General features: G+C 46.1%; 1 protein-coding gene across 1 annotated transcript in view; it reads left to right on the top strand.

Annotated features, from left to right (window-relative positions):
• KMT2B (lysine methyltransferase 2B) overlaps positions 1 to 24,684 on the top strand; it is an 880,409-nt gene that overhangs the window by 390,941 nt on the left and 464,784 nt on the right. The window contains 3 exon segments of the mRNA XM_030212457.1: positions 12,718 to 12,831; positions 23,541 to 23,684; positions 24,578 to 24,673. Of these exon segments, the coding sequence (XP_030068317.1) occupies positions 12,718 to 12,831; positions 23,541 to 23,684; positions 24,578 to 24,673 (354 nt within the window).

Below are 24,684 nucleotides of genomic sequence, written 5' to 3' on the forward strand. Positions count from 1 at the left end.
CTTTAGAGGTGTTACATCTCTCTGTCAGCTCAGACCCTGTGTTTGTGTCATAACATAGATTCTCTTGTTTTACAAGGAAATGCATAATAAAGAAAGCTACAAGAACGCTCCAGTAGTCTGCTTCTCAGAGAAGTTCAATTGCCTCTCCTTTGTGAGATACAGTATTGATCTTTTGTTTTAGACAGAAAGATGTCTTCTGCAAGTGTTTTGTGTTATGTCCTCTTATAGTTACAACAAAAAGAGTAATTCTCTCCTGGATTGAAGTAGCCTTACTTCAAAGGGCATGGGAAAGAATTCTTTCTCCTGAGCTCCCTGAGGCCTGACCATATTCAATCGGAGAGATCCTGGGCAATCAGGTTTAATCACCTGACTTGGCAAGAGGAGGGGTAGAGAGTAATTGCTATTCCAGCAAGCTTTTCTCATGATTAGAGAGAAACCTTTATTTCTCCCTGTCCAGAAATATGAGGAATTAATTCTGTATATTAAATAATTGGAGGCCTTCCGCCTCCTACAACATTAACAAAACGGAAACAATCTCAGACTGGCTCACCACTGATAAACTCGACCTTCTCTTTATCTCTGAAACGTGGATACGTGACTCTAAGGACCCTATTCTCCTAGACCTCTGCCCCCCTGGCTTTAAAATCATGCACTGGACCAGGCTGGGGAAAAGAGGTGGGGACATTGCTGTGATTTATCACTCAGGCCTCCGGGTTGACTCCCTAGCTGAATCCATATCACCCAGTCTCGAAATCGCTTCAATCAAGGTCCACAGCAGATCTCTTCAAGATTATCTATGTTGTATTCTGTTCTACAGACCACCAAACAATTGGGTTGCCAGTCAGGCTGATTTCATGGACTTTATCTCTACTTCCTGCACCAATTATTCCAACCTCCTTATTCTTGGCAACTTGAACCTCCACTTAGAAAATCAACGCTGTCCCAACACTTCTCAATGCCTGAGTTTCCTCAAACTCCTGGATCTCCATTATCCTGATCTGCATCCGATGCACTTAAAAGGTCACACACTTGATCTTTTTGCTTACAAATTCCTCAATGACTCTGTCCTCTGTGTAGCCAATACTGCATGGTCTGCTGTCCCTTGGACAGATCACTATCAGTAAAGGTTTGCCCTCCACTGGCGGAAGACTAGCCATCCACTCCCCGAAGAACCTACTACTTACTGTGCAAGAGGGGAAGTTGACCTGAGATCATTTTGGGAACAAAATTTATGGATGTGACTGGCAAGCAAACGCAGACTCCTTTGATTACCCCACCCGTTGGGAGAACAGGTATCAGTGCATCTTAGATGATCTTAAAGCATTAAAACAACAAACTAGAAGGCTGGAGAGAGCTTGGTTTAAGTCTGAAAGCGACCACGCCTTATCATCTTGAAAGCTCTCTCATCGCACTTACAAATATGCAATCAAACAGGCCAAAAGAGCTTTCTTCCAGAAAAGAATTCAAGTGGTTATGCTGGATGCACGGAAGCTGTACCGTCAGCTGAATTCTCTACTTGACACACCCCTGTCACTTCACCAAGTGATGGCATGCCATCAGTGATTCAGTTGGCCAACCATTTCAGAGAAAAAAATCCTTCTACTTCGGAACTCGCTCCCCCAGTGTTCCACTACAGTCGCTGACTTCCTTATTGGCCTTGCTCCCCCACTTGGCCCTTGCCCAGCTGACCGTTATTGGCCCTCCTTTGAACTGGATTCAGGTCTCACCACAGTACCGAGACAGTACTGGTTACTCTAGTGTCCAACTTTAGGAAGGAACTGTCTTTTGGGAACAACATCCTTCTTCAATTTGATATGTTGAGCGCGTTTGACATGGTTGACCACAATCTCCTCCTTGCGTTATTAGCTGAATATGATGTTGGAGGTACTGTCTTGGATTAGTTTAGGGAATTTCTGTCTTGCCGATCCTATCGGGTCAGTCTACTATTTCACCATCTTGGAGATCTCACTGTGGAGTTCTTCAAGGCTCCCCCTTATCGCCTACCCTATTCAACATCATGATGACTCCGCTAGCAGTGGCCCTTTTCAATCATGGCCTGAATCCCTACTTCTATGCTGATGATGTGACTATTTGCATCCCCTTCTGATCTTCCTTATCCGAAATCTCAGCCGAAATTCAGAACAGTCTCGCCATCTTGGTCAACTGGGCTAACACATTTAAGTTTAAGCTTAACAAGGAAAAAACACATTGCCTCATTCTCTCCTCCCAGTTCAAAAAGTCTATACCGGGCACGGTTGCTGCGCTGGACTTCTCCATCCCTATTGCAGCAAGCTTGAAGCTACTTGGGGTCACTCTGGATTCCCACTTGACTCTCGACCATCAAGTTTTGACAATAACAAACCAAATGTTCCTTTCCATGAGGTCCCTCAAGCGTATCAAGCAGTTCCTACCGTTTGACCTATTCAGGACTCTAATCCTGTCTCTCGTCTTGAGCCATTTCGACTACTGCAATGGAATTTACACCGGCTGCAAAGAACACACTCTTAAGAAACTCCAGACAGCGCAGAACACCACTGGTAAGAACATTGTTTGTTTTCCCTTTGTTTGCTTTAAACCATTGACTGCAGCGTAAGCCCTGCTTCTTTCTGATGTGTTTAAGAAGCAGCCCTTCCCTTTAGCATTCTTTAACTCTTTGCTGTGTTTGCCTCCTGATTCTTGTGAGCATTGCTCCTTATCTGATCTGTGTATACAAAGGCAGCTTTCCCTGTTTGTTTACTTTTCCCCTTTGTCTCTGGTGTCTGTTGTTTGTCTCTGTGGCACAGCCTTCTGTATTCCTATAAGCGGCTCCCCGTTACCCTTGAGTGCTGAGTGGCCAGCCTTGTGTATTTTTATGAGTGGCTTCCCTTTTCCCTGAGTGCTATATGTTACAGCCTAGAGTGTATTCCTATGGTTGGCTCCCCTTTACCCTTGAGTGCTGCATGGCCAGCCTTGTGTATTTTTGAGTGGCTTCCCTTTTTGCCTTGAGTGCTGTGTGGCACAGCGTAGTGTATGCCTATGAGTGTTTTCCCTTTTCCCTGAGTGCTGTATGGTACAGCCTAGAGTGTACTCCTATAGTTGGCTCCCCTTTACCCTTGAGTCCTGTGTGACCAGCCTTGTGTATCCTTTTGAGTGGATTCCCTTTACCCTTGAGTGCTGTATGGTACAGCCTAGAGTGTTCCTATGAGTAGCTTCCCTTTTCCCTTGAGTGCTGTGTGGCACAGCCTTGTGTATTCCTATAGGTGGCTTCCCTTTACCCTTGAATGTTGTATGGTACAGCCTAGAGTGTTCCTATGAGTGGCTTCCCTTTTTCCTTGTGTGCCTGGTGGCACACCCTTGAGTATTCCGTTGAGTGGCTTCCCTCTTCCCTGAGTGCTGTATGGTACAGCTTAAAGTATTCCTTTGAGTGGCTTCCCTCTTCCCTGAGTGCTGTATGGTACAACTTAGAGTATTCCTTTGAGTGGCTCCCCTCTTCCCTGAGTGCTGCATGGTACAGCTTAGAGTGTTCCTTCATGAGTGGGTTCCCTTATCCTTGAGTCCTGTATGGCATAGCCGTGAGTGTTCCTTTGTGTGGCCTTGTCTTGAGTTTTTCCTGTGTGCTTTCTGTTTGAGTTCTCTCTGTGAGGTTTCTGGTTGTGTTTGAGTGGATTGCTTTTTCATTTAGCTCTCTCTCCTCTCTGTTTGATTCTGTTTGAGTGGGTAGTTCTTCTGTTTGCTCTGACTACTAGCTCAGTCTTGAGCTGCCTCTCTATGTGGCACGACTGGACAGCTCTTTCGTTTAGCTGGGACTACTAGCTCAACCTTGAGCTACCTCTCTGTGTGATTTCTAATTGACTTGGTTAGGATTATTCGTTTAGCTTTGACGACTAGCGCAGCCTTGAGCAGTCTCTTTGTGTGGCACGAGTGGGCCATTCTTCCGTTTAGCTGTGTCTACTAGCACAGTCCTGTGCATCCTCTCTGTTTGATTCTGTTTGAGTGGGTGGTTCTTCTGTTTGCTGTGACTACTAGCTCAGCCTTGAGCTGCCTCTCTGTGTGGCACGAGTGGACAGCTTTTCTGTTTAGCTGGGACTACTAGCTCAGCCTTGAGCTGCCTCTCTGTGTGGCACGAGTGGACAGCTTTTCTGTTTAGCTGGGACTACTAGCTCAGCCTTGAGCTACCTCTCTGTGATTTCTGTTTGACTTGGTTAGGATTATTAGTTTATAGCTGTGGATCTATCACAGCCCTGAGTGTCCTCTCTGTTTGTGCTTGGGTGGGTGGTTCTTCTGTTTAGCTTGGACTACTAGCCCAGCCCTGTGTTACCTCTCTGTGTGATGTCTGTTTGACTTGGTTAGGGCTATTCATTTATAGCTAGGGTTCTAAGCCCAGTCCTGTGCTGCCTTCCTGTGTGGTTTTCTTATTTTTACTTGTGATTTATTCCATGTGAGTCTAAGTGGGGTTGTCTTTTCCCCTTCAGTTTCTTTGTTCCTGTGTGTAGGGTCTTTTGACCCCTTGTTTGTGGCTCTGTTTAGTGCAGTGTGTTTGCCCTTCTTGAGTAGTACTTGCTCAAGAGATTCCGTTCTGTTTCTTTTCCCTTCCCTCTATTATGATTTGGTTCCAGTGAGGCCCGTATGCTTGGACTCTGTACGAGTGGGTTCCGGATCGGCTGTGAGGCCTGCCTGAGTGGTCTATCTCCCTTTTCTGGTGGTGCTTGTTGCTAGTCTTGAGTGTGCTCTATTTGCCATGTCTGTTATCTTGTTTGTATTCCGTTCCTGGTTCGCCTCTGCTCTGTGCCTCCCAGAGGACTTGTTTGCTGCAGCCTGGCTGCAGCCCAAGGGCTCACCAACCCCGAGTTCCGTGACAAATGCCCTTCCTGAAGAGGTGGTAGAGCCAAAAACAGTGAATGAATCCAAAAATGTGTGGGATAGGCATGGGGGATACCTAAATAGAAAGAGAGTGAAAACACAACATGGCTGTCAAGGTGTTATCTTGGGACACAGTAGTGGGAACTGAGGCCATTGCCAGACTGACTTCTACGGTCTGTGTCTTGTAAATGGCAAAAGACTGAAAGATGATTCATCAACTCTAGCATTGGGGAACTGAGGCTGATGCTGGACAGACTTCTAAAGTCTGTGTCCCGCAAATGGAAAAAAGACAGTCGAAGCTTCGTCAACTCCAGTGTTGTAGATCACTTTATTGTCACATGCTGCAAGTAACGGTTCTGTGAGGGGAGAGGGGAAGACATCTTGACTGGTAAGTTGAATACTGTCAGCAGTACTTGCGTATGATATGAGGTTATAACCAAGACTACATCATGTTTGGCTGCCTTTACAGTTGGCATAGTGAGGACTTGACAACCAACATTTAAGTATGGGTGACTGGGTCCCACACAGTGTGCTGCTCTGGACACCTTATTGGGCTGATTGGATGGATCATATGGGTCTTTATCTGCTGTCATTTACTGTGTTACTGTCCCTACCCAGTTGCAGGTTTTAGTATCATCCACAAAGAAGCAGACTTTACCAGACAGCCCTTCTGCAATATTGCTTACAAAAATGTTTTTTAAAAATGCTTGGCCAAGAACCAATCCCTGCGTTGCACCACTGGTAACATTCCTTTCCTCAGAGTGAATTCCATTTACCACTACACTTTTATCACCTCCTCCTCACCAATTTCTAACCCAGTCAGTCACTTTAGGACCTATGCTAATAGGACTCAGTTTATTTATAATGTTGCCTATGGGGCGGTTCATCTGTTACCTGCTTGAATGGATCCCAAATGGCTATGCTTGGGAAGAGGGTGGAGGAATGAGGATAAGTAAACATTCTCCTTGTTGGCTGGTAGGTGGCTCATTGGAACTGCCTGTAGGTTTTTATGGAGACCTTTAATTTTGGTGGCAAAATCATTGCTGGCCAATTGTGACTGGGAAAGCTGGTTCTTTTTTTTTTTTTTTTTTTTTTGAAAGGGGTGGGAGGGTTGCAGTACACCATTTACTATTTTGAATATCTGTTTCAATTTGCAGCTTGTTCAATGCTTTGAAACAAATATTGTTTTTTGGCTACTATTAAGGCTTGGCTGTACTTTGCCATGTTAAACCTGTCCATGTCTAGCTGAGATCTACTCCATTTCTTTTCCAGTTGGCCTTGACAGTTGAAAGACCCATAATTCTGGGGAAAACTAAGGATAGCATTTGTATGTAAGGCATAGGAACTTCTTTTGTGGGGCATTTTTTTTTAAGGCCATCACTAAAATATATTTTCTAGTTATCAATCTGTAATCATCTTCTCATCCACATTGGGGGTGGGGGCGGGTAGGACAGAGTCTCCAGAAGATTCTCATCATTCAGATGTTTTAGGCCTCTAATTTCCTTCCAAATTGTGATAAAAACCTGTATTTTAATTTGTCATTTACAGGAAAAATGATTTATCCATGATAGGAGTGTTATCTCAACAGCACTGACCTCATGTTCAAGGATGTCTACCTGTTTGCAAAACACCAGTTCTAGAATGTGTCCATTTTCATGAGCTGATCACCTGTTAATCCTAGCTCTGCCATGATGTCAAAGAAAACAGCTGTGGTGCTGTCTGGTGTTCCAGTATGTAGGTTAAAGTTTCCGATGATCATTAACCTAGGGAAGCTTAGGGTTATCTAAGTAATTTAATTGTATCTCAGATTAGGACTGGTACCCCTCCACCTTACTTCCCTGGTGTTGGTTGATGCTGCATGATGAATCCTGTTGAGCGTAGTTCAGTCATTGGGATCCCGCTGATTTCATGTAGCCAGGTTCTAGTGATTCCCAAGATGTCTAGGTGGTATTGACATTATAAATCATAGCAAATTTATTATTAACTCCCTAGTATTCACCAGGCCTAAATTTCAAAATAGTGGTCTGGTAGTGACAGGTAACTAAGTAGTGGCAGGCAGGTGGCCCTGTATATGTAGCTAAATGTGTTTCTCCTCTTGATCTTGTGTCTTTTGGATGATCGGGAAGGCCATAGTTATCTCATCTCCACAGTGCTGGGGTGTAAGCGGAACCTTTACTGAGCTGAAGCACATTCTTGTTAAGGTAGATAAGGGATCACAGGGCTCTCTTTCTGTGCAAATATGTCAAAGGATATTACGTTTGTCCTCGGCATTTTGCTAGGCTAGGGGAGAATCTTGTTAAGGTACATGAGAGATTGCAGAGCTTCAGCTTTGCAGTATATCAAATAATGCTCAGTTAGTCCTCAGCAGCAGTTAAGTGTTAATTATGCAAATCCATTTCTGGGCTCTGGTATATGTATATATGGTTGCTTCCTGGAAGTTTGGAATTCTCCAGAGGAATCTGTTGATCTTTCAGCCCTGCAGATAGCTTTTCTTTACTAGAAGATAATAAGCATCTTTACTGCTTATTATCAACAGAGATTGAATTAATCTAACTAATAAGGTGTATTCTTCACTGCCTTTTATGTCCCTTAAATTTATTTGGTGTAGTTTGTTGGTCAGTGACCTGCAAAAGGACTGCTATTAATCTGTTACTAAGGATGAGGTTAGTTACTTGATGTAAATCCTTAATTGACCCTTGTGAAATGTCCTTTTTAACTGTTGTAACAATCTATATACCGCAGAATGTGCCTGTGATGGATAGATGGTGTGAAAAATCAAGTGCCATTGATCACTATCTTATGAATCGCTTTCTCAGTCTTCTCAGAGCAAAATATGGTAAAGGAGAAAAACACAAAAATAGCATGGATACGTTCTTCTGTTCTTTTGGCTAATAGGAAGTCTCAGTGCCAAGTGATTATTCTGTGCATCAAGTAGAGAAAGAGAATTATAGGCCTTTTTCTTTGATTAATATTGATAACAAAATCTATGCTAAAATCTTGGCCTTGCGCCTTCAACATGTTGTGCCGGATATCATCCATAGGGATCAAAATGGGTTTACGATAGGCAGGTTGGCTAGCGATAACTCTAGACTCTTCTGGAATGTCCTTGCACATGTTGAGGGCTCACGTGAGCCGTTTATAGCGGTTTCACTGGATGCTGAGAAAACCTTTGATAGAATTGTATGGGATTATTTGTTTCACATTTTGGCTTGGTTTAATTTTGGTCCATCTTTTATTAAAATGGTCAAAGTTTTATATACTGATCCGATGGCTTCAATCTCAGTGAATGGTACTAATTCTCCACTTTTTCCTCTCCGGCGAGGTACTAAACAAGGCTGTCCATTGTCCCCTCTCCTTTTTAATATTGCCTTAGAGCCATTGGCTCTGGCTATTCGGGCTCATTCCAATATCTCTGGGGTGTCTGTGGGAGGTGAGGTGTTCAAACTTTCTATTTATGCGGATGATATTTTACTCTATACCACCCCAAACTCCATGCCAGTTGTTTTGGATGTAATCAATTCCTTCTCCTCACTGTCTGGCTATAAAATAAATTGGTCTAAATCAGCCATCATGCCGTTAAATTCCCGGGTGTATAGATATCAGATATCTCAATATCCATTTGCCTGGGAACCTTCTAAGCTTAAATATTTGGGAATTTGGTATTCCAGGTCAGTGGATCAGACCATGTCTCTTATTCGGAATCAAATTTTGAATTTAACCATTTCACTCCTGGGTTCATGGTCTCCGCTTTATTTGACGTGGTGGGGTCAGATTGGGGCTATCAAGATGGTTCTGGCTCCGAAGTTGAACTATATATTTAGTATGACTCCCTTCTCTTTTCAAAACTCTTTCTATGCCAAGATTGACTCCTTGTTACTTAAGTTTCTGTGGAGACAAAAGCCACCTCGCATTGCACTGAAGAAACTTAAGATGCCGACTCATTTGGGAGGTCTTAATGTCCCTGATTTTAAAAATTATCACATGGCTTTTCGCCTATCTCAGTCTTTAATGTGGTTCCAAAGGGAATTCTCTCATTTGATGCCTAGGTGGCTGATTTTTGAGGCCGCCTTGGTGCGCCCTTGCCCCTTATATCTTTTACCCTCTGCAGATTTGTATCCATATACCAAGCACTTGCGGTTGTTGAAGGCTTCTGCCTTTAATATCCGTACGTTTAGGGCTGGTCTTGGAGTTTGCGCTGCCTCCCTGGAGGATGTCTCTCTCTGGTATAACTCTAGCTTGCAGTCTGTTCACCTGCAGTCCCAAAAAGCTGAATGGTCTTGTAAAGGTATATGGCTGTTATCTCACCTTTATATTGCAGGTACGTTGTTGTCACCGGATGCTTTGGCTGCACTATATGGTGTTTCTTTGCTGGCCTTTCCCATATGGAAGGATATCTCTACCTTTCTCTCGACCTTTCAGGTCTCTAATTCTCTGCTCACTACTCCTTCAGATTTTGTTGCCCTCTGTCTCAGTATTGCAGATGGTAAGAAAAAAGCATCTGTCCTTTATAAAAAACTTCAGGATTCGTGTGTTGATGCTGTTGCTCCATTACGGCTGTCTTGGGAAAGGGATCTCAGTCTTGATGCGTCTGATTTTGACTGGTACACTTTTTGGGTACATTCGATGCGTCCAACTAAATCAGCAGCAATTTCCCAATCCTCCTATTTTCTTTTTCACAGGGCTTATTGGACACCTGCTAGAGTGGCCAGGATCACTAAAAGTCTTGATTACAAATGCTGGTCTTGTCAAGAATCAGATGGATCCCTTTCCCATATGGTTTTTTACTGTAAGAACGTAAGAGCATACTGGCGACTCATTTGGGCTAAGTTGCGCCTTATTTTTCAGTTGCCTGCATTAACCGTGATCTCTTATGATATTGTGCTTTTAAGAGCCTCTTCTCCTAACCTCTCTCTTTTAGAATCCGATAAGAAATTGTTTAACATTTTGTTAGCGGTTGCTTTACATTTAATTGTTTTAAACTGGAAAAATAATGTACATCTCAATTATAATGAATGGTGGAGTAACGTGTGTGTGATTAGGAAATATGAAACTATACTAGCCCATAAGCACCGTTGTGTTCAATCTGTCTTGAAGACCTGGGCTCGTTTGGATTCATTTTGTCAGACTCCTAATAGCACTACCTGATAATTGTATAATTGCTGATTTGCTATGGGTATTGTCATGGTATGTTGTTCTGCCTTTTTATTTTTGTTATTAACTTTGCCATGGATTATTGTTACTGTTTCTTTTTGGTTGTTTTGTGTTATACTTGTAAAACCTTAATAAAAATATGAAAAAAAAAAAAAAAGTAGAGAAAGAGATCTTCAAATACTAAGCAGTGAAGTCGGAGACCAAGAAAAATATAGAAAACTTTCCCATCATTTTGGATGCAACAAACTTGATTAAAAGGAGTTTTCAAAGTAAACCTGGATAGGTTACTTCTATATGCTACAACTGATGAACTCCAGAAGAATGCTCTCTTTCTTATCTTTCCAGACTAGTCCTGATGAGAGGGTGTGCATGCCGAGATTTTGGGTCCCCCACTTCACTTTGGTCTTTGCCTGAAGCCGTGCCTCGTTCCCCTCATCCAGTTCACCCTGGAAGGGGTTCCTTGAAGTAAACAGCTGCCCTTACCTGTGAGGGGGGAAAAAAGGAGCTCCAGGTCAGGCTGTCCTCCGGTCCAGTGTACTTGTGGGAGGTAGCGGCAGTATAAAGCTGAGCCATCTCTAATGAGCATGTCAGATCCGGCAGAGGTGGTGTGCCATTGTACAGTCTGTGGAGCCTGCTGCATTGTGTCTCTTTCAAGCATCTTGTGTTGTACGGAGGCAGAGCAGAGCAGGGAAGTGTGAGGTCTCTGGGGCTTTCTGGTGGAGATCCCAAAGTGGACAAACTGTTGCCAGAACCACTGGAGGCAGAATACTCGAGCACGAGGAGTGCTGGTGAAGCTGTTTTGGCAGGCATGTCAATTTTGGAATATCTCGTGTTGATGCGCATTGCTTCTGCGGGACCCACCTGTTCTCACTCTTAGGGTGTGGGGGATTCAGAGCAACCATTTTCTCCAAAGTTTGTCGTGTGCACCAGGGCTGTGGAGTCCGTACTCCAAACCTTCGACTCAGACTCTTCTATTTTGCTACTGTCTGACTCCTACTGATATTAGTTTTTAAATTTTTTGTTCTGGATCTAAAATACTGGAAAATATAAGTTATATTTATCAGTACTTTAGATCGAGGACAAAGATTGATAACTTTACCATATATTGTAATGTAAGTTTTTATTTTGAAACTGGAGTCCGAGTTGGTACATTTTTACGGAATCCAACTCCACCCAAAACTACTGCTGTCTCCCAGTTCCACAGCCTTGTGTACACCCACTCTTCGGGACTGGTCAAGGAAAGAAATTTAGCAGCTAAGACCTAATTTCTCCTTTGGCACATTGCAATTACTATGGCAAGCATTAGCAGTAAATTTGAGATCCTGAGATCATACTCCACATACACTGGCCTAGTAGTAGGTTCATTCTTATTATGGAATGCCCAAAACTAACCCATTTGGAAACATCATCTCCCCCCCCCCCCCCCCCCCATCCTGAGCAAAACCATACCCCTTTACAAAGTCTTTTCATCAATCGCTTTGTTCTGTACACAGAATTAATTTGACCCAAGTGTTAAAAGATGTTTTTTAAGCAACCAGTGAACTCAAAAGTCCTAATCAAACAACGGCAGAGGCAGTTTCTTTTATCAGTATTCAAGATTTTATTGAGGTGATCAAATTAGTGGGTGATATAAAATTATTCAAATTTGTGAGGGTTTACATAGTGATCTGGTGAGACTAGGAAACTCAGCATTGATGCATATAGAGAAAGAAATTCCCACCAGTTTCTGAGTTAGGAGTCACCACCCAAGAAAAGATCTTGGAGTCATTGTGTACAATACATTGACATTTTCAGTCCTACGTGCCTTGGCTGTTTAAAAAAGGAAAACAGAATGTTAGGGATTATTCAAAAAGGCTGGAGAACAAAGCTGACCGCACTGAATATTATGTGCAGCTCTTGTTGCCCTATCTCAAAAAAAGATAGAGCAGAAGTAGATAAGGTTCAGACAAAGGTGATAAAATAACGGGAATGTAACACCTCCTTTATAATGGAAGGCTAAATGGGTTAGGCTGCTTCAGCTTGGAGAAAAGAGAGGGATATGATAGAAATTTATAAAATAATGAGTAGGGGTGGAACGTTTAAACATTCAATATCACAGTAAACAAGCGGACACTCCTTGAAACTAAGGACCGGCAGATTGACAACAAATCATAGAAAGATTTTCTTCGTACAGCACATAATTAAGCTGTGGAATCTGTTACCAAAGAATATGGTCAAGGTGACTAACATAGTGGGGTTCAAAAGAAGTTTGGTTTGGGTAAGTTCCTGGAGGGAAGGTCTATTAAAAAAAAAAAAAAAAAGAGTGACTTAGCCAGATAAACTTGGGAGAGCTAAGAGAACTGCTATCCTTGTTCTCGGCAAAAGCAAACAAAGTTGCTAGCCTGTAGCTGGTGTTCTGCAAGGACAGCAGGATATAAGTCTTCACAAAACCCTCCCTCCTTTCCCAGGGAGTTGATTTTTCTTTATTGTAGGTATCAGTGGAATTGAGGTAGTTCTGCCCAACAGTAGTGACCTGGGAACTCCTGCTAATGTGCAGTAGCCTTTAAGCTTTGTTAGTTCTCCAGCCTCAGGCTCCATTGGATATCATCACCTGCTTGTGAAGGTTGATAATTCTGCTGTGCTTAGAAAACACCTGTTACAGGTAAAGAATTTAGCTTTCCCTGCTGTGCCTATTCACCCCTTTGCCTCCCTGCTCTACTAGAATTTTGGGTTTTCATTCTCTTCTAGGAAGACTGTGACTTGGAGAATGTCTGGCTGATGGGTGGACTCAGCATCCTGACTTCTGTGCCTGTGATGACACCGTTTATGTGTCTGCTGTGTGCCAGTAAAGGACTGCATGAGGTAAGAGATCTTAGATGGGAAATGGGTAGATGAAACAGCACTGTAGCACATATCAAGGGAAGCATCTATACAGGTGCACTCTGTACTATATATTCTCCGAGGACAAGCAGGCTGAAGATTATCACTGATGGGTCATCGTCCGCAATGGCCCAGGAGACCGGAACATTTCAAAAACAAGAAACTTGGAGAACGCTGCGTCGCGCAGGACAAAACGCACCGCGCATGAGTGAGCAACTTCCCGCGACGCGAGCGTGTGACCTCAGTTCTTTTTGATCTGCGCTTCAGGAGAGTTGTGTTTTGCTGCTTCTCCCTTTTTTTCGGCTCAGGAGAACCATTTTTCAAGTTTATCGCACCCTTTTTTTCTGTTTTTCCTCTTCTCTACCCAAATATAAAAAAAATTTTAAAAAGTAGTTTGTTTCCTTTACTTTTTAGTTTATTTCTTCCTTTTTGAAGTTTCCTTTCTTTTTCGTTGTGGCCGCCCTTAGGCTGCTCGGCCGCGTATTTTTTTGCCCTTTTTTTGTGCCTTTTTATTTGGCACCATCGAGCCTTTTGATTTCGTGGACACTATTTTCCCGCCCATGTCATCAAAGACTCCCAGTGGCTTCAAACGCTGTACTTGCTGCAACCGGACCATCTCGGGTACTGACCCCCACGCATGGTGCCTGGTTTTCGCCCTCTCCACTCAACCGAAACTGCGCTTACTAAAGTCTCCAATGACCTATTACTGGCTAAATCCAGAGGTCAATATTCCATCCTCATTCTTCTTGATCTTTCCGCTGCTTTTGACACTGTCAATCACAGCATACTTCTCGATACCCTGTCCTTACTTGGATTCCAGGGCTTTGTCCTTTCCTGGTTCTCTTCCTACCTCTCCCTCTGCACCTTTAGTGTTCACTCTGGTGGATCCTCTTCTACTTCTATCTCTCTGTGTCCCGTTCCACGGTCCTACCTGCGCTCCTGTTGTGGGGGGCGATGGTCGGCGGCCCTCGCGGCGCCCGGGGCTGCGGGAATGGACCTCCGGAGAGGCCGGCGCTGCCGCGGGTCGGGCCGAGACCGGCGACCCGCTGGAGCGAGCGCCGACCTCGGAGAGCGGGGCGTTGCGCCGGCCAAGATGGCGGCGCCGGCGTCGACGCCTCCCGGGGCGGACCAGCGCGGAGGCTCCACCCACCTCACGCCGGATTGGCGCGCCGGGCCTAAAACTCCGCCTGGAGGGCGGGCCGGCCAATCCTGAGGCTCCATCGCCTCCTGGGGCCGGGTTGGTTGGTTCCTCTCCCGGGGAGGGGGCGGGACGGCGCGACATTTAAACCAGAGGACAGGGGAACTCAACTGCTTCCGTTTCCATGTATGCTGAAGCCGGCACAGTGGTTTTCTCGGTGCTACTTGCTAGCCGCCCTTGCTAGCCATCATTCAGAGACTGTGCTATTTGCTAGCCGCCCTTGCTAGCCATCATTCAGAGACTGTGCTATTTGCTGGCCGCCCTTGCTGGCCATCATTCAGAGACTGTGCTACTTGCTAGCCGCCCTTGCTAGCCATCGTTCAGAGACTGTGCTACTTGCTAGCCGCCCTTGCTAGCCATCATTCAGAGACTGTGCTATTTGCTGGCCGCCCTTGCTAGCCATCGTTCAGAGATTGTACTACTTGCTAGCCGCCCTTGCTAGCCATCGTTCAGAGACTGTGCTACTTGCTGGCCGCCCTTGCTGGCCATCATTCAGAGACTGTGCTACTTGCTAGCCACCCTTGCTAGCCATCATCCGGAGACGGTGCTTCTTACCCTTTCGGAGTGCTAGCCGCCCTCGCTAGCTACCCTTTAGAGACTGCGTTACTGACTACCAGCCAGGTCAGCTGTCACCCCGCGGTTCCAGCAGTCCTGCTGGCCGCCTGCAGCTGGGGGCTCAACCCTTGGTGAACGGCGGCCGCCGCGGGTAAAGATTCGGGGTGCTCGGCTGTCCTCTGAGGCCTCGCGGGGCCTTAGGGAACCTAAGGGCTCACCACTAGAAACAGGACACTCTGCCTGTCGGCGTACCTCAGGGTTCTGTTCTTGGTCCCCTCCTCTTTTCTATCTACACTTCTTCCCTTGGATCATTAATCTCATCCCATGGCTTTTCCTACCATCTCTATGCTGATGACTCCCAAATCTACCTTTCTACCCCTGATATCTCACCTTGCATCCAAACCAAAGTTTCAGCGTGCTTGTCTGACATTGCTGTCTGGATGTCTCAACGCCAACTGAAATTAAATATGACCAAAACCGAGCTTCTCATTTCCCCCCCCAAACCCACCTCCCCGCTCCCCCCGTTTTCTATTTCTGTTGATGGCTCTCTCATTCTCCCTGTCTCCTCAGCTCGAAACCTTGGGGTCATCTTTGACTCTTCTCTCTCCTTCTCTGCTCATATCCAGCAGATTGCCAAGACCTGTCATTTCTTTCTTTACAACATCCGTAAAATCCGCCCCTTTCTTTCCGAGCACTCTACCAAAACCCTCATCCACACCCTTGTCACCTCTCGTTTAGACTACTGCAATCTGCTTCTTGCTGGCCTCCCACTTAGTCACCTCTCCCCTCTCCAGTCGGTTCAAAACTCTGCTGCCCGTCTCATTTTCCGCCAGGGTCGCTTTACTCATACTACCCCTCTCCTCAAGACCCTTCACTGGCTCCCTATCCGTTTTCGCATCCTGTTCAAACTTCTTCTACTAACCTATAAATGTACTCACTCTGCTGCTCCCCAGTATCTCTCCACACTCGTCCTTTCCTACACCCCTTCCCGTGCACTCCGCTCCATGGATAAATGCTTCTTATCTGTTCCCTTCTCCACTACTGCCAACTCCAGACTTCGCGCCTTCTGTCTCGCTGCACCCTACGCCTGGAATAAACTTCCTGAGCCCCTACGTCTTGCCCCATCCTTGGCCACCTTTAAATCTAGACTGAAAGCCCACCTCTTTAACATTGCTTTTGACTCGTAACCACTTGTAACCACTCGCCTCCACCAACCCTCCTCTCTTCCTTCCCGTTCACATTAATTGATTTGATTTGCTTACTTTATTTATTTTTTGTCTATTAGATTGTAAGCTCTTTGAGCAGGGACTGTCTTTCTTCTATGTTTGTGCAGCATTGCGTATGCCTTGTAGCGCTATAGAAATGCTAAATAGTAGTAGTAGTGCCTACAGTGTCTTGGGCCCGATCATCTCCCAGCTGCTTGTAAGCTGTGTAAGTTGATGAAGAAACAGACCCAAGTGGCTCGAGAGGCTCAGCGTGAGATACTTTTTTCTGATCGGTCCGGTTCTTTGACTTCGGCATCGACATCGGTACCGAGGTCGGCAGCATTGACGTAGAAGGAAGCGGCGAACCGAGAGCTCAGATAATGGCTACCAAGCGACCACATCGAGCTGGGAGCAGCGAGGCATCGAGTGGGTCTCCACCCACCTCGAGGCCTACTGCTATGCAGGCCCCCCGGGACCAACCTTCATCGGACCCGGCCCCAAGGAGGCGTGAGGATTCAATGTCCTCCTCTTCGGTACCGAGGAGTCTCAATGACGGGCGTCGAGTGAAGGCTAAGAAGCACCGTCATCGATCTCCTTCCATGCACGGTACCAGGAGCTCTGGGGAGCCGAGAGAGTCGGCACCCGAGAAGCGTCGGCGCCGGGAGGACCGCTCACCCTCCATACAAGAAGTACAGATGCGTCGGTCATCTGGCAGCCTGGCACCGGCTCTCGAGCCCCCTCAGTTTTCAGCACCAACTCCTGCACCGGCCCCCCAGCCTTTTCCGATGGAAGCTGTTGACGAGCGCATCCGGGCCCTTCTTCCACAGCTTCTGGAGGGATTGCTACGCCAGCCCGCTTCGGTGTCGGAGGTGCTTGCGCCCTCCGTACCGGCTGCAGAGGCGGCATCTGGGCCATCACCTGTGAGGAAGTCCCCTTCCTCGGTACTGCTTGCAGTACCGGCGTCGGCTGCCACCCGGGTTGATTCCCCCTCAACGTTGGTGGAGGAAGCTTCGCTGGAGTCTAGGCAGGGGTCGACTTCTCGACACCCCCCACGAGATCGTTGATCCTCAACGTCGAGACAGGCTTGGGTTCGTGCTGCTCTTAGGGAGCTTTTGTCTGACACCGATGAGCACTTGTGGGAAGAGGAGGAGGACCCCAGGTACTTTTCGGAGGAAGAGTCATGTGGGCTTCCCTCTGATCCTACTCCACCCATTAAAACTAGGATGTCTCCACCTGAGAGTCTTCCTTTCTCATCCTTTGTGCGGGAAATCTCTAAGGACATTCCATTCCCTAAGGAGGTTGTGGATGAGCCCAGGGCTGAGATGCTCGAAGTCCTGGATTATCCTTTTCCACCTGCTGAGGTTGCAACGGCCCCCCTGCATAATACACTCAGGGAAGTGCTGATGCAGAATTGGTCTTGCCCTCTTTCTAATCCAGTGGTCCCCAAAAAATCCGAGTCCCAGTACAGAGTCCATGAAGAGCCTGTAATGGTGAAGGCCCAACTTCCTCACGATTCCATGTTGGTGGACTCTGCTCTCAGAAGAGCCAAGAGTACTAGAGACTAAGCCTCGGCACCCCCAGGCAGAGAGTCTAGGACCTTGGATTCTTTTGGGAGACGAACGTATCAGGCCGCTATGCTCGCAGCCAAGATCCAGACTTACCAGCTCTACACGAGCATTCACTTGCGGAACTCGGTGAGGCAACTGTCCAGTTTAGTTGAAGCACTTCCTCCGGAGCTTGCTGAACCTTTTCACCAGGTGGTCAGGCAGCAGAAGGTGTGTCGCAAATTCCTGGCCAGGGGGTCTTAAGACACTTTTGATGTAGCATCCCGAGTAGCTGCTCAAGGTAAAGTGATGCACAGACTCTGCATGTCTCTGACCTGGATCAGAAGACCCAGCAGCGAATGGCGGATGTTCCTTGCCAGAGGGATAATCTTTTTGGAAAAAAAGTAAAGGACATGGTCAATCGGATCAAAAAGCATCATGACGCCATGGATTCTTTCTCCCGCCGGACGTCTTCTGCTACTGCCTCCTCTTCCAGGAGGTTTTTTGGAGGGAAGAGGAGCGCTTCCTATTCCTATAACAGGCGTAGGTACACTCCTGTTTCTCGGCAGCCGGTTCAGCTCAGCCCCAGCATGTGCGTTCTCGTCAACGCCTTGCGCCTAAGGCCCCTCCGGCTCCCCAACAAAAGCAAGGGATGGGCTTTTCACTGGCTCCAGTGCAGCATAGCCTAGGAACAAGTGTCCGTGCCGGACGGCTTGCCTATCGGGGGGAGGTTGATGTTTTTCCTCCAAAGGTGGCCTCTCATAACCTCCGACAGGTGGGTTCTTCAAATAGTCCGATTAGGATACACTCTCAATTTGGTCTCCAAGCCTCCAAATTTCCCACCGGAGCTCAGTCCTTCAGCTTCCAGCATGAGCAGGTACTTGCAGAGGAACTCTCCGCCCTTCTAAAGGCCAATGCGGTCGAACCCGTTCCACCCGGGGAAGAAGGGATGTGATTCTATTCCAGGTACTTCCTTGTACAAAAGAAAACGGGGGATGCGTCCCATCCTAGACCTAAGGGCCCTGAACAAATTTCTAGTTCGAGAAAAGTTCAGGATGGTTTCCCTGGGCACCCTTCTTCCCATGATTCAGGAAAATGATTGGCTATGCTCTCTGGACTTAAAGGATGCCTATACTCACATCCTGATACTTCCAGCCCACAGGAGGTATCTTCGATTTCAGTCGGGAACTCGGCATTTTCAGTACTGTGTGCTGCCCTTTGGTCTCGCGTCTGCACCCAGGGTCTTCACAAAATGCTTGGCTGTTGTCGCAGCATCGCTACGCAGACTGGGAGTGCATGTATTCCCTTATCTTGATGATTGGTTGGTGAAGAGCACCTCTGAGGCAGGAGCTCTACTGTCCATGCGGATGACTATTCAAGTGCTAGAGTTACTGGGGTTTGTAATCAATTATTCCAAGGCCCACCTTGTTCAGGTTCAGAAATTGGAGTTCACTGGAACTTTGTTGGACACACGGTCGTCTCGAGCTTATCTTTCCCAGGCACGGGCGGACAATCTCCTGGCCCTAGTGCCCTTCGCTCGAGCGTCTCAACAGATATCAGCTCGGGGGATGTTGAGACTCCTAGGTCACATGGCTTCCACAGTTCATGTGACGCCCATGGCGCACTTGCATATGAGAGCAGCTCAATGGACCCTAGCCTCCCAGTGGTGCCAGGCCACGGGATCTAGAGGATGTCATCCATCTTACCACAGAATTTTGCAGTTCCCTTCAGTGGTGGACCATTCGATCCAATCTGACCTTGGGACGTCCATTCCAAATTCCTCAGCCACAGAAAGTGCTGATGACGGATGCATCCCTACTGGGGTGGGGAGTTCATGTAGATGGACTTCACACTCAAGGAGCTTGGTCCCTTCAGGAAAGAGATCTTCAGATCAACCTCCTAGAATTACGAGCGATCTGGAACACTCTCAAGGCTTTCAGAGATCGGTTGTCCAATCAAATTATTTTAATTCAGACAGACAATCAGGTTGCTATGTACTACACCAACAAGCAGGGGGCACCAGATCTCGCCCTCTGTGTCAGGAAGCCATCCGGATGTGGCTTTGGGCTCACCATCACGGCATGTTTCTCCAGACCACGTATCTGGCAGGCGTAAACAACAGTCTGTCCGACAGATTGAGCAGGATAATGCAACCTCACGAGTGGTCTCTGAACATGGACATGGTCCGCAAGATCTTCCGAGCGTGGGGCACCCCCTCGGTGGATCTTTTTGCCACTCAGATCAATCACAAAGTCCCTCAGTTCTGTTCCAGACTTCAGGCCCACGACAGACTAGCGTGAGATGCCTTTCTCCTTCATTGGGGACAGGCCTTCTGTATGCGTATCCTCCCATACTTCTAGTAGGGAAAACTTTGCTGAAACTCAGGTAAGACTGTGGAACCATGATTCTGATTGCACCTTTTTGGCCCCGTCAGATCTGGTTCCCTCTTCTTCTGGAATTGTCCTCCGAAGAACCGTGGAGATTGGACTGTTTTCCGACCCTCATCACACAGAACGAGAGATCGCTTTTACATCCCAACCTCCAGTCTCTGGCTCTCACGGCCTGGATGTTGAGAACTTAGAAGTTGCCTCTTTAGGTCTTTCGGAGGGTGTTTCCTCAGTCTTGCTTGCTTCCAGAAAAGGTTCCACAAAAAAGAGTTACTCTTTCAAATGGAGGAGGTTTGCCGTCTGGTGTGACAGCAAGGCCCTAGATCCTTTTTCATGTCCTACACGGACCCTGCTTGAATACCTTCTATTGTCTGAGTCTGGTCTCAAGACCAACTCCGTAAGAGTTCACCTAGGTGCAATCAGTGCCTACCATCAACGTGTAGAAGGTCAACCTCTCTCTGGACAGCCTTTAGTTGTTTGTTTTATAGAGGTTTGCTTTTGTCAAAGCCCCCCAGTCAAACCTTCACCAATGTCATGGGATCTCAGTGTCGTTCTCACCCAGCTGATGAAAGCTCCCTTTGAGCCACTGAATTCCTTGAATCTGAAGTACTTGATCTGGAAGGTCATTTTCTTGGTGACTGTTACTTCAGCTCGTAGAGTCAGTGAGCTCCAAGCCCTCGTAGTGCATGCACCTTATATCAAGTTTCATCGTAACAGAGTAGTCCTCCGCACTCACCCTAAGTTCCTGCCGAAGGTGGTGTCAGAGTTCCATCTGAACCAGTCAATTGTCTTGCCAACATATTTTCCCCGTCCTCATACCCGCCCTGGTGAAGACAAGTTGCACACCTTGGAATGTAAGAGAGCATTGGCCTTTTACGTGGAGCGGACTAAGCCCTACAGACAGTCCGCCCAATTGTTTGTTTCTTTTGATCCCAAGAGGAGGGGAGTTGCCATCGGAAAACGCACCATCTCCAATTGGCTAGCAGATTGAATTTCCTTCACTTATGCTCAAGCTGGGTTGACTCTGGAGGGCCATGTCACGGCTCATAATGTTAGAGCCATGGCTGCGTCAGCGGCTCACTTGGAGTCAGCTTCTATAGAAGATATTTGCAAGGCTGCAACGTAGTCATCAGTCCACACATTCACATCTCACTACTGTCTTCAGCAGGATACCTGACGCAACAGTCAGTTTGGGCAGTCGGTGCTGCAGAATCTGTTCGGGGTTTAGAATCCAACTCCACCCTCCTAGGGCTATTTTTATTCTGTTTCAGGCTCCATTCTCACTTAGTTTATTTATTTATTGCATTTGTATCCCACATTTTCCCACCTCTTTGCAGGCTCAATGTGGCTTACAATACATCATGAATGATGGAAATGTATAGGAGAATATACATTTAGTGTAACATAAGGATCTTGGGTACTATGATAGTGATGAAACATGATAGTAGAGTAACAAGCAACTGTTGTAAGACAATGCTGGATATATGTATAGGGATTCACATTTGTTGATCTTTGTGGTATGCCTTGTTAAAGAGATGAGTCTTCAGTAGTTTGTGGAAGTTAGTTAATTCATAGATCGTTTTCAAGCTGCGTGGCAGCTCGTTCCAGAATTGTGTGCTCAAGTAGGAAAAGATTGACGCATGCGCTAGTTTGTATTTTAGACCTTTACAGTTGGGGAAGTGAAGATTGAGGAATGTGCGGGATGATTTTTTAGCATTCCTGGGTGGTAAGTCTATCAGGTCTGACATGTAGGCTGGGGCATCTCCGTGAATGATTTTGTGAACTAGAGTACATATTTTGAACGTGATGCGTTCTTTGAGTGGGAGCCAGTGTAGCTTTTCTTGTAGGGGTTTCGCACTTTCATATTTTGTTTTACCGAATATGAGTTTAGCTACTGTGTTCTGAGCTGTCTGAAGTTTCTTCATTATTTGCTCTTTGCAACCAGCGTAGAGTGTGTTGCAGTAGTCTAGATGACTGAGTACCATTGATTGTACTAGGTTGCGGAAGACGGTCCTTGGGAAGAAAGGTCTTACTCTTTTTAGTTTCCACATTGATTGGAACATCTTCTTGGTTGTGTTTTTCGCGTGACTTTCAAGAGTTAGGTGTCAATCAATGGTAACTCCAAGAATTTTTAGGGTATCCGAAATTGGAAGATTTAGTGTTGGTGTGTTAATGGTGGTGAATTTGTTCGTGTTATGTTGAGAGGTGAGAATTAGGCATTGGGTTTTTTCTGCATTGAGTTTCAGTTGAAATGCATCCGCCCATGAATGCATGATGCAGGCTTTGGTTGATATCATTGGAAATTTCCTTTAAATCTTGTTTAAATGGGATGTAGATCATTACGTCGTCTGCATAAATGTATGGGTTGAGGTTTTGGTTTGATAGTAGTTTGGCCAAGGGTAACATAACATAGTAACATGCTCGGTCCATCGAGTCTGCCCAACAAGATAAATTCATATGTGCTACTTTTTATTTGTACCTGTCCTCTTCAGGGCACAGACCATATAAGTCTGGCCAGCACTATCCCCGCCTCCCAACTACCAGTCCCACCTCCCACCACCAGCTCTGGCACGACCGTATAAGTCTGCCCAGCACTATCTCCACCTCCCAACCACCAGCCCCGCCTCCCACCACCAGCTCTGGCACAGACCGTATAAGTCTGCCCAGCACTATCCCCACCTCACAACTACCAGTCCTGCCTCCCACCACCAGCTGTGGCACAAACCGTATAAGTCTGCCCAGCACTATCCCCGCCTCCCAACCAGCCCCGCCTCCCACCTCCGGCTCTCATGCTTGCTGTATATCTTTTGCAGTAGTTCTAGTGATGGTGATAGTGAGACAGAGTGCTGGATCAGCCATGGCCTATGCAGAATTTCATGTGTTAAAGCAACAATACTGTGTGTAATAAAATGTCAGATTGCCTGAGTTTCAATATTGTGCTTACCTCTTAAGTCTATAGATACCAAAGTACCGTCACTGTCACTGTGGTATCATCATTAAGTTGAATAAGGTTGGTGAGAGGGGGGATCCCTGAGGAACTCCGCATTCAGGTTTCCATGTGGCTGATGTAGACGAATTAGATGTCACTTGGTATGATCGTTGTGTTTCTTTTCAGGTCAATCTCAGTTATGTGCTCGCCGTGGCGAGGCCCAGTTGACCAATGTTTGTTGTTTTGAGTAAGCCTGGGGGCTAGGGATACCCCATCAATGATAATCTTCAGCCTGCTTGTCCTCAGAGAAAATGAAGATACATACCTGTAGCAGGTATTCTCCAAGGGTAGCAGGTATTCTCCGAGGACAGCAGGCTGAACATTATCACAACCCAGCCCTCCTCCCCTTTGGAGTTGTTCTTCTCTTTTTGCTCTTTATTAACTAAGGTCACATGCTCGCGTTGCGGGAGGGAAGCTGCTCGCACATGCGCGGTGCGTTTTGTCCCACATGATGCAGCGTTCTCCAGGTTTCTTGTTTTTGAAGAGTTCCAGTCTCCTGGGCCGTTGCGAACGAAGACCCATCAGTGATAATGTTCAGCCTGCTGGCCTCGGAGAATACCTGCTACAGGTATGTATCTTCATTTAGCAGTGAATAGTGGACAATGCTGGTGCAGCATGAGATGAATCGTGTATTGGGATTTTGAATCAGTGAGATCACGCTTAGTATTTGAACATAGGATAGTTTAAAGTTTTGCTGAAGCTCACACAGTGAGGAATTGCTGGAACTTAAATTCTCTCAGCTCTATGCTTTGACTTCTTTCTCTTTCTTGCTGGACCTGTTTTCACATGGCTGCTTTGTGCTTGGCCCTGCAGATGGTATACTGCCAGGTGTGTTGTGAACCTTTTCACATGTTCTGTCTAGAGGAGTATGAGAGGCCATTGCCAGAGCAGGTCAATTGGTGCTGCCGTCGCTGCAAATTCTGCCATGTGTGTGGTCGGAAGAGCAAGGCCTCCAAGGTAAGGATGCACATCTTGTTGTTGGCTTCCTGTTTTTTTGGAGGATTCGTTTCAAAATTGACACATTGATTTTGAAAGGTTTACGTGATGGTTCACCAGCATGTATTGTTGCTGTTTTGAAACCCTATAAACCAATAAAGGTCTCCTCAATATTTTCTCATCTAAGTATCAAGCTAGAGGAATATGGGGACTCCTAGTTTATGGTTTTAGGCTTAAGTTGAGAAATACATTATCACAGGAACTACGCTCAATTAGTTCTCTGTTCACTTTTAGGAAGCAGTTAAAAGCTTTTTATTTTTCCCCTTTTCAACAGGCATTCTCTTGTGTATAAAATATAAATGATTGGTCTTTTTCCTTTTGTTTGTTTTATGTATATTCTGAGGATGTATTGAAATTGTACTTTATTTTGTTTCATGAATTTTTATTTTTTATGTATTATGCGTTTTATTTGTAAGCTGCCTAGATTTGAAGATGGAATGGAGTATAAGATTTTTAAAGAAAGAAAGAAGGGAGGATGTGTGTTACGAAGAGCAGGGCCTTCAAAATAAGGTAGCTCACAGTGAAAGAGGGTAGTGTGTGTGTGTGCACAATTGGAAGAGCATAGTTTCTGAACTCAAATCGAGAGGGTGAGGAATGTCATATGTCTATGGTAGAAAGAACAGGATTTCCACAGTAAGGAGGGTAACAGAGAGGCATATTTTCAAAGCACTTAGCCTTCCAAAGTTCCATAGAAACCTATGGAACTTTGGAAGGCAAAGTGCTTTGAAAATATGCCTCAGAGTGAGCTTTGTGAGCTCTGTATGTGGCAGAAGTCAAGTAACTTTTCGAAGGACATATTTCTCCATGTTTTTTCCACCTTCATATTTTCTTTATTTTGCCTTTAACATGCTCAGCAACTACTTGAATGTGAGAGGTGCCAGAACTCCTACCACTTGGCTTGTCTTGGCCCCAACTACCCCACCAATCCCTTCCGGAAGAAGAAAGGCTGGGTAAGTTCCAA

The sequence above is a fragment of the Microcaecilia unicolor genome, chromosome 8 (genome assembly GCF_901765095.1).
Source record: "Microcaecilia unicolor chromosome 8, aMicUni1.1, whole genome shotgun sequence".
NCBI lineage: Eukaryota > Metazoa > Chordata > Amphibia > Gymnophiona > Siphonopidae > Microcaecilia > Microcaecilia unicolor.